Source organism: Amblyraja radiata, chromosome 4 (genome assembly GCF_010909765.2).
Source record: "Amblyraja radiata isolate CabotCenter1 chromosome 4, sAmbRad1.1.pri, whole genome shotgun sequence".
Lineage (NCBI taxonomy): Eukaryota > Metazoa > Chordata > Chondrichthyes > Rajiformes > Rajidae > Amblyraja > Amblyraja radiata.
Window position 1 is genome coordinate 49,378,306 of NC_045959.1, and position 14,582 is coordinate 49,392,887.

The window sequence follows — 14,582 nt, forward strand, 5'->3', positions numbered from 1 at the left end:
GTTAACTAAAATTCCAGCCCACAAAGCCAATGGTGTTAAATTTTCTTGACTTACTCTCATCTCCATATATGGTGGATCTTGGTCCAGCTCGATTTTATCTTGTGCTAATTTGTCCCTTTGTTCCTCAAGAAACTTTTCCAATTCATCTGCCATTGTCAGCCAAGCACCTACAAAAAACATTTACATTTTGTAAATGACAATTTTGGTTCTATGATTATGAAAGATAACTTTGACAAGCTTCCAGGTGAGTCAGTGGGAAAGTGTGAATAATCTAAAGCAAAATGTTCCTCACAAAGTTTCTATTTCAGCATAATGGCCTCTTTGAGGATTGGGGGTGGCAGATTACTCGAGATCAAAAAACTTAATGGGACCAGCATATAACTACCACGATGATAATGACATATCAGAAATTACAAGCAGGTCATTTTGCACTGTGTCACTCATCTTCTGATTCCATAAAGTGATTTAATCATCTAAAAGGTATATATCAGAAGTGTGACTGAGTACTCTGTAGTCACCTGGGTGAATGTAATTTCGACCTCACTCAAGGAGCTCAACTTCATCCAGAAAAAATCTGCTTGATTAGCACCATATTTCTGCCTTAGATTTCCCTCCCTTCCATGTTGATGTACTGCATTGTACATCAGCTACAAAATGCACTTCTTCTTCTTCAGCCCTTTGCTGCTCTAGGGAGCATAGGCCATTGACAAATGTCCTCCACCTCTCTCGGTTGTTGGCAGTTCTTTTGAGATCTCCCCAGTTGAACCCACTCTCAGACATTTCTGACTGGACACCTCTTCTCCAGCTGTTCCTGGGGCAACCTCTTTTCCTTTTTCCTTGGGGGTTCCATTTCAGGGCTTGTCAGATGATGTTTGTGGCAGGTTTCCTGAGGGTGTGTCCAATCCAACTCCATTTTCCTTCGAATTTGTGTCAATGGGCTCCTGGCTTGTTCTTTTCCACATGTCCACATTGCTTACTTTGTCTCTCCACCAGAAGTTAAGTATTTTCCTAAGGCAGGTGTTAATGAATGTTTGCAGTCTGTTTGTAGTGTGTTTTGTTGTTTTCCATGTCTCTGATCCATTCAGCATCACCTGTTTCAAGTTAAAGATGTGTATTTTGGTGTTGATTAAGATGTGTTTTGAGCTCCAGATATTCCTGAGCATGTTAAACATCACCCTAGCTTTATTGATTCTACTTTTTATGTCTGCTTCTGCCCCTCCGGTGATGTCCACAACACTGCCTTGGTATGTGAATGTTTCTACCTCCTCTAGAGCAGTGCTGTGCATAAGGATAGGGTTGTCGGTTTTGGAGTGGATCCTCATAACCTGTGCCTTTGCTGTATTGTGTGTAAGACCAAGTTTTGTTGCAGCTTGTGAGAGTCTGTCCATCTTCTCCTGCATTTGTATCTGTGTGTGTGAAAAGAGAGCTATGTCATCTGCAAAGTCAAGATCATCTAGCTGCTCCCACATTGTCCACTGAATTCCATTTCTTTTCCCTTCAGTTGTTTCCATCATGATCCAGTCAATTGCCAGGAGGAACAGGAATGGTGACAATAGACACCCCTGCTTAACGCCCGTCCTGACACTAAAGCTCTGAGAGAGCTGGCCCGCATGCATAACTTTGCATGAGGTTCCATTATACGTGTTCTTGATTAAGTTTATGATCTTGGTGGGAATACCATAGTGGTCCATTAGACACCATAGTGTTGTCCTGTCTAAGCTGTCAAACGCTTTCTCAAAGTCGATGTATCCGGACGTGTTCCATTCAATAGGCTGCTCAATGATGATGTGTAATGTTGCTATGTGGTCTGTGCATGAGTGATCCTTCCTGAATTCTGCTTGCTGGTCCCGTAGCCTCTTGTCTACAGCTTCCTGAAGACGGTAGAGGATGACCCGGTTGAGAATTTTACTGGGTACAGAAAGTAGGGTGATCCCTCGGTAGTTGTCACATTTTCTTAGATCACCTTTTTATGGCAGTTTCACGATTTATCCCTCTGCCCATTCTGTGGGTGTCTTTTCCTCTTCCCAAATTATCCCAAAGAAGCCATAGTCGATATCTACTTTCAGAGCTTCAGATGGAATATTGTCAGGGCCAGCAGCCTTGCCAGTTTTCTGTTGCTTGATTGCAGCCTTTAATTCTGATTTTGTTGGTCTGTCATACTTAATTTGTAGTGGTATCCTGGCTTTGGGAATGTGTGTCTGTTACAGCCGGTGGTGGCCTGTTCAGGACTTCTTCGAAATGTTCTAAATGTCACAAAATGCACTACAAAATATCAATGTTAAAGAACAATGTCGCAGAAGCGTGGGAATGTCATCACGCATTCCTCAAGTCACAAATCAATCTGACGTGCTGGGTTCGTATTTTTCAAATCCCAATCCATGTGGGAAGGTCTTCATCACACAAACTATAATTATTTTAAATAGGCACCTTTTCAAGGACATCCACAGCTTGAAAATAAGCACCAGCTCCTATGCTCAAATTACATGGACATTGATACATCGTTTCCTTTTTGACATTTTGGGATTACATTTCCAAAGATCCAAAACAAAGCAAACCTAAACACTTTTCATAATAATACACACTAGTAATATGGTTTAACTTAACTGAATAAAACTGTTCTGTCTTATGTCACAATTTTAACCATAGCCATACTTGTGACTTATTTCAATAATACAAAATAATGTTCACAGGCTTTCTTCGCATAAGCATGTAGGTACATCACAAAGAGTAGGGATTAACGGGTCCCCCTTTCTGAATGGCAGGCAGTGACAAGTGGGGTACCGCAAGGCTCGATGTTGGGATCGCAACTATTTACAATATACATCAATGATTTGGATGAAGGGATTCAAAGTAACATTAGCAAATTTGCAGATGACACAAAGCTGGGTGACAGTGTGAACTGTGAGGAGGATGCTATGAGAATGCAGGGTGACTTGGACAGGTTTGGGGGGGGGTGGGGGTGGGCAGATGCATGGCAGATGAAGTTTAATGCGGATAAATGTGAGGTTATCCACTTTGGTAGCAAAAACAGGAAGGCAGATTACTATCTAAATGGCGTCAAGTTGGGAAAAGGAGAAGTACAACGGGATCTGGGGGTCCTTGTACATCAGTCTATGAAAGTAAGCATGCAGGTACAGCAGGCAGTGAAGAAAGCGAATGGCATGTTGGCCTTTATAACAAGAGGAATCAATATTGAAGCAAAGAGATCTTTCTGCAGTTGTACAGAGCCCTAGTGAGACCACACCTGGAATATTGTGAGCAGTTTTGGTCCCCTAATTTGAGGAAGGACATTCTTGCTATTGAGGGAGTGCAGCGTAGGTTTACAAGGTTAATTCCCGGGATGGCGGGACTGTCATATGCTGAGAGAATGGAGCAGCTGGGCTTGTACACTCTGGAGTTTAGAAGGATGAGAGGATATCTCATTGAAACATATAAGATTGTTAAGGGCTTGGACACGCTAGAGGCAGGAAACATGTTCCCGATGTTGGTGGAGTCCAGAACCAGGGGCCACAGTTTAAAAATAAGGAGTAAGCCATTTAGAACGGAGACGAGGAAACACTTTTTCTCACAGAGAGTGGTGAGTCTGTGGAATTATCTGCCTCAGAGGGCGGTGGAGGCAGGTTCTCTGGATGTTTTCAAGAGAGAGCTAGATAGGGCTCTTAAAAATAGCAGTGTCAGGGGATATGGGGAGAAGGCAGAAACGGGGTACTGATTGGGGATGATCAGCCATGATCACATTGAATGGCGGTGCTGGCTCGAAGAGCCAAATGGCCTACTCCTGCACCTATTGTCTATTGTCTATAAAACACCTTACTTCTTGACATACTCGCCGTATCTTTCTGGCGGTCTGACGACTCTTCCTGCCTAGTCTTTGTGATGGTGTTTCTTTCAGAAGTATTTTTCTTTTCAGTGTGTACATTCTGTGCATCACTTCTAGTTTCTTCTCTTGTGTCACTTTGTTTTTGGTTAGTTTTCTCTGTGTTCTGAGTTTCACGAGTTGCATCTTTTTCTGGTGATGCATGTTCTGTTGGTTTTTCCTGTCAGCTGAGGTTGCAAAGGTTTCTCGGACTTCACCGCTTCTGGTAGTTTCTCTGGAGTTATGTGCGGGGTAGTTCTCCGGTTTTCTTCAGATCCACTCGATTAAGTTGGATTAGAAGTCCTGACTGTCGACTACGTATGATCTCTCATCCAGTCGTTTCTGAACTGTTGCTCTCTGCCATCTGATATTTCCGAGTTTATAGGGTTTGAGTCTTACGACATCACCTTCTTCCAGGATTGGCAGATCCTTGGCATGTTAGTTGTAGATCGTTGACTCAGCACCACGTGGATTGAGGAGGTTTGATGTAGTTGGAAGTGTCGTTCTTGTTCTCCTTCCATGTAGTATTCGTGCAGGACTACTGTTCACTCCTTGCATGGGGGTTTTGCGCAATTCCAGTATTGCCAAGTAGACATCTGTCTTAGAGCGAGTGGGTTTTTTTCAATACTTGCTTTGCTGCCTTGACTGCCAATTCTACCTTTCCGTTAGCTAGGCTACGTCTTGGAGTAATTGTGTTATGGTCAAATTCCCATTTCTTGGCAAATTTGGCGAACTCCTCTGATGAGAACTGTGTCTTTGAGAACATTGTTGCTTACCACAGCGCTGAGAATTCCGTATCTTGAGAAGTGGTTCTTGAGTTTCACAATGACTGTCCTGCTGGTCAGGTCATACAGTCTCTCTATTTCCCAGAAATTAGATAGTCAACTGCGATTAGATAATGCTTTCCCTCAAGTTCGAACAGATCGGTTCCCACTTTCTCCCATGGGCGATCTGGGAGGTCATGGGGCATCAGAGTTTCTTTCTGATTCTGTTGTTTGTACGTCCTGCAGTCTTCACAGTTTGAAATGAACTGCTTCATATCGGAGTTCATTCCGGGACAGAAAACGCGTTCTCTAGCAAGTCTGAGGGTTCAAGTTCAAGTTACATTTATTGTCAAATGCTACAGCGATACAGTGAAATTTGAGTTACCATACAGCCATACGAATAAAAAAGAACACAACACACGAGAGTTTAACATAAACATCCCCACACAGCGGAATGAACATGCCCACTGTGAGGGAAGGCAATAAAGTTCAATCATCTTCCTCATTGTTCACCCGTGGTGAGGGCCTGGAGCACTCCGCAGTCGCCGCTACGGTTGGCCCGATGTTTCAGGCCCTCTCGCCGGGAAGATCGGAGCACCAGCGGAACGGAAAAACAAACTCAGCGGCTTGGAGTTTCCGAATCGGCCACTTCCACTCCCGAAGTCCACAGGCCGAGCTGGGCGGAGATTCAACGCTGGTGACCCCCGACAATTAGTCCCAGGACTCCGTGATGTTAAAGTCAGCGCCGCCCGCACTGGAAGCTCCACAGACCATAGCTCCATGATGTTAAACAGCTGGCTCAACACTCCAGAGTTCCACACGGCGATCCCCGGTAAAGCATCGCCCACTCCGCGATGGAATTCAGTGCTGCGCCGCCACTGGCCGGTGTCCAACAGGAAAGGCTGTGCCAATCCAGATGGTTGGCTGCAAGGGGGGGGGTGAAGATGCGGCTCGAAGAAAAGACGCATCCTCAACCAGGTAGTGGCTGGGAAACTCTTTCCCCTCTTCCCTCTCCTACCCCCCACATGAAAAAGACTAAACAACCTCCAGAAATCCTTCCACTCCTAGGTGAGAGGTGTGGAATGTCTCCTTCATATCTTCATAGAGTGATAGGGACTACAACTCTCTCTCCTCTGAATACTAGGCCGTCTTGCACACTCAACTCATCTCTGACGTTGAAGTACGGTTGTGCTGCCTCTGGGACTTCTGCTTTGTGATCTGGCCATCCATTTTGGATTACTGTTTTAACGGTCTGTAGTGTTTCGTCTTCCCTGGTATTGGCTTGGATGCGTTTGACCTTGTCCTCTCCCATGCTCAAGGACTCAACTACGTTGGCATCAGTGAATCTGGTCAATCCTGTGGTGTCAGGGAGATATGCTCGAGAGAGCATATCTGCTAGATGCATGTCTTTTCCCTTTACCCATTTGATCTCGATGTCATAGTGTAGACAATGGACAATCGGTGCAGGAGTAGGCCATTCGGCCCTTCAAGCCAGCACCGCCATTCAATGTGATCATGGCTGATCATCCACAATCAGTACCCCGTTTCTGCCTTCTCCCCATATCCCCTGACTCCGCTATCTTCAAGAGCCCTATCTAGCTCTCTCTTTAAAGTATCCAGAGAACCGGCCTCCACCGAGAATTCCACACTCACAACTTTGTGTGAAAAAGTGTTTCCTTCATCTCCGTTCTAAATGGCATAACCCGTATTCTTAAACTGTGGGCCCTGGTTCTGGACTCCCCAACATCGGGAACATGTTTCCTGCCTCTAGCGTGTCCAAACCCTTAATAATCTTATATGTTTCAATAAGATACCCTCTCATCCTTCTAAATTCCAGAGTATACAAGCCCAGTCGCTCCATTCTCTCAGCATATGACGGTTGCCCCTTACTCTCCTTGGAATCTTTCATCCTCTTTGGAATAAGTGTTGCACCTAGACATGCATTGCTTCCACCACATTGTATGGTCAGCTGTTCATCTGGTGTGTAGTACGCCAGGCAGGCACGTGCCATGAGTAATTACTCAGGGTAGGCAGTCAGTCGGCTTTTAAAAATAAATTAAACCGCGCATGCGCAGATTGTTCTCTCCGTAAAAATAAAAAATAAAAATAAAGACAGTAACAATTCAATTTGCCCAAGGCCTCCAAGTCTCCTTTATTCTGAATTACTGAATGGGTGGGGGGGTGAAGGGTGATGGCAGGTGGAGAGATGGTGAGATAAACGGGAGCAGAGGGAAAAGTTGAATCAGTTGTCATCTTATTGAATGACAACACTTGTTTAAGGGACCAATTGGGGGAGAGTTCCTTTCACAACGTGTGGGGAGTCTGTGCCAGAGGTAAAGTTGCGGGGAGGGCAGGAGTGTTGAGAAGGAGGGGGTCGGGGATAATGCCAGTAACTCACTCACTCACCGCTGCCGCGGCGCTCCGGGCACCACCGCATTATAGTCGGGGATAGAAGCAGCTCGGCTGGCTGCGAGCGGCCGTCGGGACCCGACAGCAGAACTAGCCACCACTTCGGCGCCTTCTGCCGGCCTGCTCACCTTTGGCAGTGCTCTCCATCTGAACACCTCTCACCTGACCGCTCATTTTAGCCGCTTCCCGCAAATCCTTAAATTCCCACAGCCGAGTAACCTCAATCGCGCTATCAGAATTTAAGGATTTGCGGGAAGCGGCTTAAGAGTGAGGCCAGCGAGCGGCAGGAGAGAGGTTTTATAGACGGAGAGCTGCCAGAGGTGAGCAGGAGCCAGCAGAAGGCGTTCCGCTGTCCGTCCCGGCGGCCGCTCGCAGCCACCCGAGCCACTCCCCCCCACCCCCGGCCTCAATGCGGTGGCTCCATGCAAGGAGCGTCGCAAGTGGCATGATCCCGATCCCCTCCTTCACAACATTCGTGCCCTCCCCGCAACTTTACCCCGGGCCAGACTCCCCAAACGCTGTGAAAGGTACACCCACCGCGGGAAATACGGTATTTAAAAACATTAACACAAAATATACTTACCACATTATCGGTACACAAACTCCATTCTTCTCTCTTTGTTTCCTAAGATACACTTAAAATAATGCCAATCCATATTTCAAAACCCCGCCAAGAAACTAGCGTGGCGCCTGCGCAGTAGGCTGATGCGCATGCGCAGAGCTGCAAAGGCAGAATTTCAGCTGCCTTCAGCCCCGCTTGAAATTGACGGCTTCAGGCAGCGCTGACGGCACGTGAGTTGCACAGACCTTCAAGGGTTACAAGTGCTGTGGATGAAAGGCCCTGAGAATTATGCCTACCTAAGAGATCGATCTCTTAGATAGGCATAATTCTCCCATGCCTTTACTATTTATATTTAGTTATTACCATTTTACAATTTTAGTCAGGGAGACAGTGCCTACCCTGACGGCACGTGCCTGACGCCAGGATAGGTGCCGTTGTCAACAGCTCCTTGATCTTTGACACTGCTGTGTCATGTTCTGATGACCATTCCCACTCTGCTTCCTTGTTGGTCAATCTCCTCTAAGGCTCGAATGTGTCCGACAACATTGGCAGGAATCTTGCCAAGTAGTTTACACTACCTTGTAATCTTTGGATTCCTGTTGGATTAGTTGGGTTGGGCATCTCTAGGGTAGCCTGGATCTTCTTCGGATCCAGTTTCAGACCACGATCTGTAACTACATGTCTAGAAATGTGACAGTAGTTTTCACGAATGACTTCTTCCGGTTCAGCTTGATGCCTTTGTTCCTGCATCGCTGAAGAAGATCTTGCAGTCTTGCATCGTGATTCCTTTCTGCATCTTCTCTGGTGTTCCCTACTCCAAATAGGATGATGTCGTCTGCAACACATTCCACTTCCTCTAATCCTTCTAGGGCTTGTTGCAGCTTCTTCTGGAAGATCCCTGCACTTACTTTCAGTCCAAATGGTAACCTCTTCAAGCAATATCTCCCAAAGGGGTTGTTCATGGTTGTTAGGAAACTGCTCTCCTCATCTAGTTCACAGTGGAGGTATCCTGACTTCAGGTCGAATTTGGAGAAAATCTTCATCTTGGACAGCTCAGGGAGTACGTCCTCTATGACTGGTAGTCTGTGGATCTCCCTTTTCAGGACTTTGTTGTGGTCTAGGATCTATGCAGAACCTCAGCTCTGTGCTGTCCTTTTTCTCCGTAACAACCAGCCTGCTATACCACTCAGTTGGTTCTTCGACTCGAGTCAAGATGTCCTGATCGACCAGCTTCAGGAAACCATTCTTGACCTTCCCATTCATGGCTACAGGTACCGGCTTTGCAGGACACTGTGATGGGGTCACATCCTCTGTCCTAGTTACCAACTTGACCTTGTCAGGCAGTCTCCCCGGTCTTTCGTCGTCAAATACATCTTTGTAGCTCTTGAGTAATGAGTCAGCCTTGCCAAAAGCATTCAGGCTCTTGAAATTCTCGTAGTGAACCAAGATGAGTTTCATCTGTCTGCAGCTTTGACGCTCAGGAGTGGTGTGAGCCAGCCTTCCTCTACCACTTTGAAGTGAACACGGTACTTGTTGTTCATCTTGTTCATCTTGTATGACTTTCGTCCTATCTTCCGCCAGCAGGTTGGATCCGTTTTACATCTTTAAGGCGATTTTCTCTCATCCAATGTTTTCTTTGTTGGTACACGATCCTTGGGAATCACATTAACACTGGCACCAGAGTCAATCTGAAACTTGATGGCTTCTGTGCCGACCTGCATCTCAGAGAATTGGCCTGAAGAGGAATTGTTTCTGGTTGCATTGATCCCAATGCAACTCACAGATTCTGCGTTGGAAATGGACGTTGTGTCAATGTCTCTATGACCTTGTGCAGACCCCGTTTCTGCGTGCTCTCCTTCCTCTGCTTGCAGCAGCAGGCAAAGTGGTTTTGTCGTCCGCATCTGTTTCAGTCCTTCCCACACGCTGGGCATTCTTCCTTCCTGCGCTTGTGTCTAGTCCCTGATTTTTCTTCTGTGAAGGAAAATCAACCATCTTTTCCCTCGGTTGGAATCGTTGCACCTTGTGTATTGTCGGCTCTTCACCGATGACCTGCATTCTTGTCGCTGTTATCTCCGAGGATCTACAAATGTCCACAGTATCCTGCAGTGTCAGATTCCTCTTCTGAAGAGTTGACTAGTGTGCAATACCAATGACGATGCAATCTCGAATGAGGCTTTCTTTCAGGCAATCGCAGAAGTTGCATGTCTTAGCAAGCTCCTTCAGCTCTGCAACATACGATTCAATGCTTTCCCCTCGTTTCTGGTCCGGTTTATCGAAAATGAATCGTTCATACGTTTCATTTGTCTCTCCTATGATGATGGTAGACACCTTGTCGATGATGACATTCACATCCATCTCATCTGCTACCGTTTCGAACGTCAGGGTATTGAAGATTCACGGTCCTTCCGGTCCAACAGTATGCAGGAATACTGCTTGTTTCTCCTTCTTATCCAGTTCTGTTATCACTGCATAATTTTTGTACATTTGATTAAACATTTCCCACTCTTCCTCCCGGTTCTCTTTAAGCTTTAGATTGGGTGGTGCAGCGACATGGAAAGATGGACTGGCCTGCGCCATTTTGAAATATCACCGTAACCCGTCGCTCTTAATAATTATTTTCAAATATTTTCAAAACAAAACAATTCTTTTTTTTCCTGTCCCTGGATCTACACAGCGAGCGCGACCTTCGCGCAGTCTCACACAACACGTCGTTTCAACCCTCGACCTCTACAGCACTGATTTACACACTGCCTCTTAGCCTTGTGTGCGCACTGACCTGCATACAGACCATCTCATGCATGTACATCCGACGAAATCAGTCAGCGAGTCCGGTCGATGAGCGTTGAAAAAACTGATTCCTGAAAGCCTTTCAAAACGTTTCACTATTCACCATAGCGTCCATTTGATCCACGAATTTCGGTTTTAACACTGCCACCATGTTTTGATATGTGTCTGCTTACAATATAGGTAAAACTAGCACATATTAGATGGAGAAAGATGGCCCAACACACACTCATGTTGGGATCAAAAGTAAGAATTATTTATTTCCAGGTCAAAAGTCACTGACCTCATTTACATAATTATATACACGAGTATCAGCATGCGCGAGTACAGCGCCTATGATCAAATTACACGGACGTTGATACAGCAAATGTCGCAAAAAAATCAAATCTATATTTTCATTCTTTGTTTGTATGGTCATTTTAATTTCATCACAGCACTGGGGGCAAAACTTTCAACACCATCATCCCTCCAAACCTGCTACCAGGTTCAGAGAACTGGGTCTCTGTACATCCCTTTACAACTGGATCATCGACTTCTTCATCATAAAAATACAATCAGTATGAATTGGCAACAACACTTCCTCCTTGATAACCAATCAGCACAGGAGCACCTCAAGGCAATGTGCTCAGCCCCCTGTTCTACTCATTCAATACCAATGACAGTGTAGTTGGACTTAGTTCCAACTCCATTGTTAAATTCGCTGATGACACCACCATTGATGGATGAATTACAGAAAATGATGTCAGAATAAAGGAGGGAGATTGATTGTCTGATTGATTGGTGCAAGAACAACAGACTTATTCTCCACATCAGTAAAACGAAGATACTGATTATTGACTTTAGAAGAAGAAGGCCTAGGATCTACAAGCCCATCTTCATCGACGAGTCGGTGGTGGAAAGAGACACTAATTTCAAGTTCCTGGGCACACATATCTCTGAACATCTATCCTAGAACTAACATGTGGAGACAATCATAAAGCAAGCCCATCAATGCCTCTACTTCCTTTATAGATTTAAGAAATTTGGTACATCAACAGAGACTTCTACAGCTGTCTGGTATAAGACTATATTGACTGGTTGCATCTCAACTCAAACTGTCTCAAAAAGGCAGCCAACGTCATGAAGGACCCACATCACCCTAGCCATGTTGTTATTTCACTCCTGTCATCAGGAAGGTTTTGGAGTCTGAAAATTGTAACGCTCAGGTTCAGGAATAACAACATCAGGCTATTGAACACTGCAAACTCCAACTAAACTCTGAACTGCCTTGATTAGACAAAAGACTTTGGGCTTTGTTTTTTTTTTAATTGATTGAACTTATTTTTTGTTTGTTTATTATATTATCAATTGAGTGTTTAAAAACCCGTTATGCTGCTGCTACAAGAATCCCATTGTTACGTTTCGGAACATATGGAATAAAACACTAAAGGACACAAAGTGCTGGAGTATCTCAGCAGGTCAGGCAGAATCCATGGAGAACATGGATAGGTAACGTTTTGGATTGAGACCCTTCTTCAGACTCAAAGTACATTTGTGTATTAACCAGCATCTGCATTTCTTCGTTTCAACAATAAAACATTATTGACTCTTCAACAATGTAACCTGCTAAGTTCCTTCTTTAATCCTCATCTTCGGAAACCAAGTTTCAGTGCACTTCTCACAACACAGTTTCCAATATAGCCACAATGTGCTGGAGTAAGTAACTCAGCAGCCAGGCAGCATCTTTAGAAAAAGGATGGGTGACGTTTCGGGTCAGGAGCAGGGCCAAAGAAGGGTCCCAACACGAAACGTCACCCATCCTTTTTATCCAGAGATTCTGCCTGGCCTGCTGAGTTACTCCAGCACTGTGAGTCTATGTTTGGTATAAACCTGAAGAGGGGTCTCGACCCGAAACGTCACCCGTTCCTTCTCTCCAGAGATGCTGCCTATCCCGCTGAGTTACTCCAACACTTTATGTCTATCTTCGGTGTAAACCAGCATGATCTGCAGTGCCTTCCTACACATCTGCAGTTCTTTGTTTGCTACAATTTCCGTTAACTCGGTTAATCAAATTTCATTATACTTCATACTACCAATTTTCTCCTGCCAACTTCCAAGCAGTCGGTAACATTAACAGAACACAGTGTAAAAAGCCAATATATTTATATAAACAAGACTTAAAATAGTAAATTACTTCTCCAGAACTTACTGCACGGTATGATGCACTCGTCGTCATGCAACTTTGGTAAACAGACCTCATCTCTACTGAAACTGATCCGCAGATTGCAAACGCGAGCTTACCACTAAATTAGACATGAAAGAAATTCAGTTGTAAGCAGACGCTGAATAATGGCCAGAAAAGTAGAACTACACTAACATGCCCTGGACAGTTGTCAAGGCGGGCGAAGATGGCCGGACGAGTCTCTACGCGGTCGGGTGAAGCCGAGTAGCCCTAGCAACATGGACAACAGCGCCGGGCCCGGCACTCGGCCTGCCCGGAGAAGCGCCGGCAACTCCCCCGAGTACAAGAAGGCTTGTAACGGTGGGGTGGGGGTGTTTGCTTCCTGCTCGCTTGTAGCGGGGCGCAAAGTAGGAAAGCGGAGGCGCGTTAACCGCCGACTGCTTACACTCGCGGCCACCGCTCCTTGTGGAAGATTCAAACCCGGCTGCGCGACAGGGCAGGCGCCCGCTCGCTCGCTCGCTCGCTCGTTCCCGCCAGCTCGCTCGCTCACGCCCGCCCGCCCTCCCTCCCATCTGTTGCTCCGGGCCCTCCAGGCTCATCCTGCGTGATCACGGCCGCTCACACCCAACCATCCTCCAGTAACCCTTACTTTCCCTCTCTCCGTCCCTAGACTACCCTCATCCACCGTCCCTCCCTAGTTCTCCGATTATAGACACGAAATGCTGGAGTAAACTCAGCGAGACTGGCAGCATCTCTGGAGAGAAGGAATGGGTGACGTTTCCGAGTCCAGACCCTTCTTCAGACCAAAGATTATATCTCCTCTAGTATCTTTGCTTCAGACTGAGAGTCAGGGAAGGGGAGACTATAGATATGAAAGGGTAAGGTGTGAAAACGACAGATCAAAGCAGACGCTGCTCAGGGAAATGTAGAATGGTTCATTGTTGGCTGAAGGGAACATGACAACAATTTTACAAGCAGTAAAATTAATCAGGACAGTGAAACTGAGGAGGAACAACACATTATACATCGCTTTGGCATCTTACAACCCAGTGGTATGAATATGGCTTTCTCGATCTTCAAGTAACACTTGCTTTCCCTCTATCTCCATCCCTCCCCCACCCTAGTTCTCCCACTAGTTTCATTGTTCTGCTGATTAATGTTACTGTTTGTATGCCTCGTTGTCAGCATACAAACAGTTCCCCTCAGCCAACAAGAAAAAAGGGTCAAGTCAAGAGTGTTTTATACTCATATGTCCCAGATAGAACAATGAAATTCTGACTTGCAGCATACAGAATATGTAAACATAGTAGATAGACACAAAATGCTGGTGTAACTCCATGGGCCAGGCAGTCTCCCTCTCCCCTGACTCTCAGTCTGAAGAAGAGTCTCGACCCAAAACGTTACTCATCCCTTCTCTCCAGAGATGCTGCCTGTCCCGCTGAGTTACTATAGCATTTTGTGTCTATCTTCGGCCCAGTGTGTGCTGAGTCCAATCTTGTATACAATATACACTTACGACTGTATACCAACACACAGTACAAACAGGATCATCAAGTTTGCGGACGACACGACTGTGGTTGGACTGATAAACAACGATGACGAGTCTGCCTACAGGGATGAAGTCCAAAAACTGACCGTCTGGTGTACCAAAAACAACCAGGTACTAAACCCATCAAAGACAAAAGAACTTGTCGTTAACTTCAGGAGGAAGAGGAGAGAGGAACCTGCTCCCTTATACATCAAAGGAGACATGGTGGAGAGAGTCAACGACTTTAAGTTCCTGGGAATAAACATCTCCCAGGACCTCAAATGGCAAATGAACACCGTCACTCTCTTGAAGAAGTCTCATCAGCGGCTGTATTTCCTGAGGTCTCTACGGAGAGCTAACGTCTCACAGCCGCTGCTGCTGTCCTTCTATCGATGCGCCGTGGAAAGTATCCTCACCTATGGAATCCTGGTGTGGTTTGCCAGCTGTACTGTGGCTGAGAGGAGGGCGCTGCAGGGAATTATAAAAACTGCGCAGCGCATTACAAACGCTAACCTGCC

General features: G+C 45.8%; 1 protein-coding gene across 1 annotated transcript in view; it reads right to left on the bottom strand.

The window, feature by feature from the left end:
• Positions 1–13,073, bottom strand: part of cspp1 (centrosome and spindle pole associated protein 1) — a 109,429-nt gene extending 96,356 nt beyond the window's left edge. Inside the window, exons 1-2 of the mRNA XM_033019366.1 lie at positions 12,982–13,073; positions 55–167 (exon numbers count right to left, since the gene is read on the bottom strand). Coding sequence (XP_032875257.1) covers positions 55–153 — 99 coding nt within the window. The 5' untranslated portion in view covers positions 154–167; positions 12,982–13,073. The remainder of the gene's footprint in view (positions 1–54; positions 168–12,981) is intronic.
• Between the last annotated feature and the right edge of the window lie 1,509 nt (positions 13,074–14,582).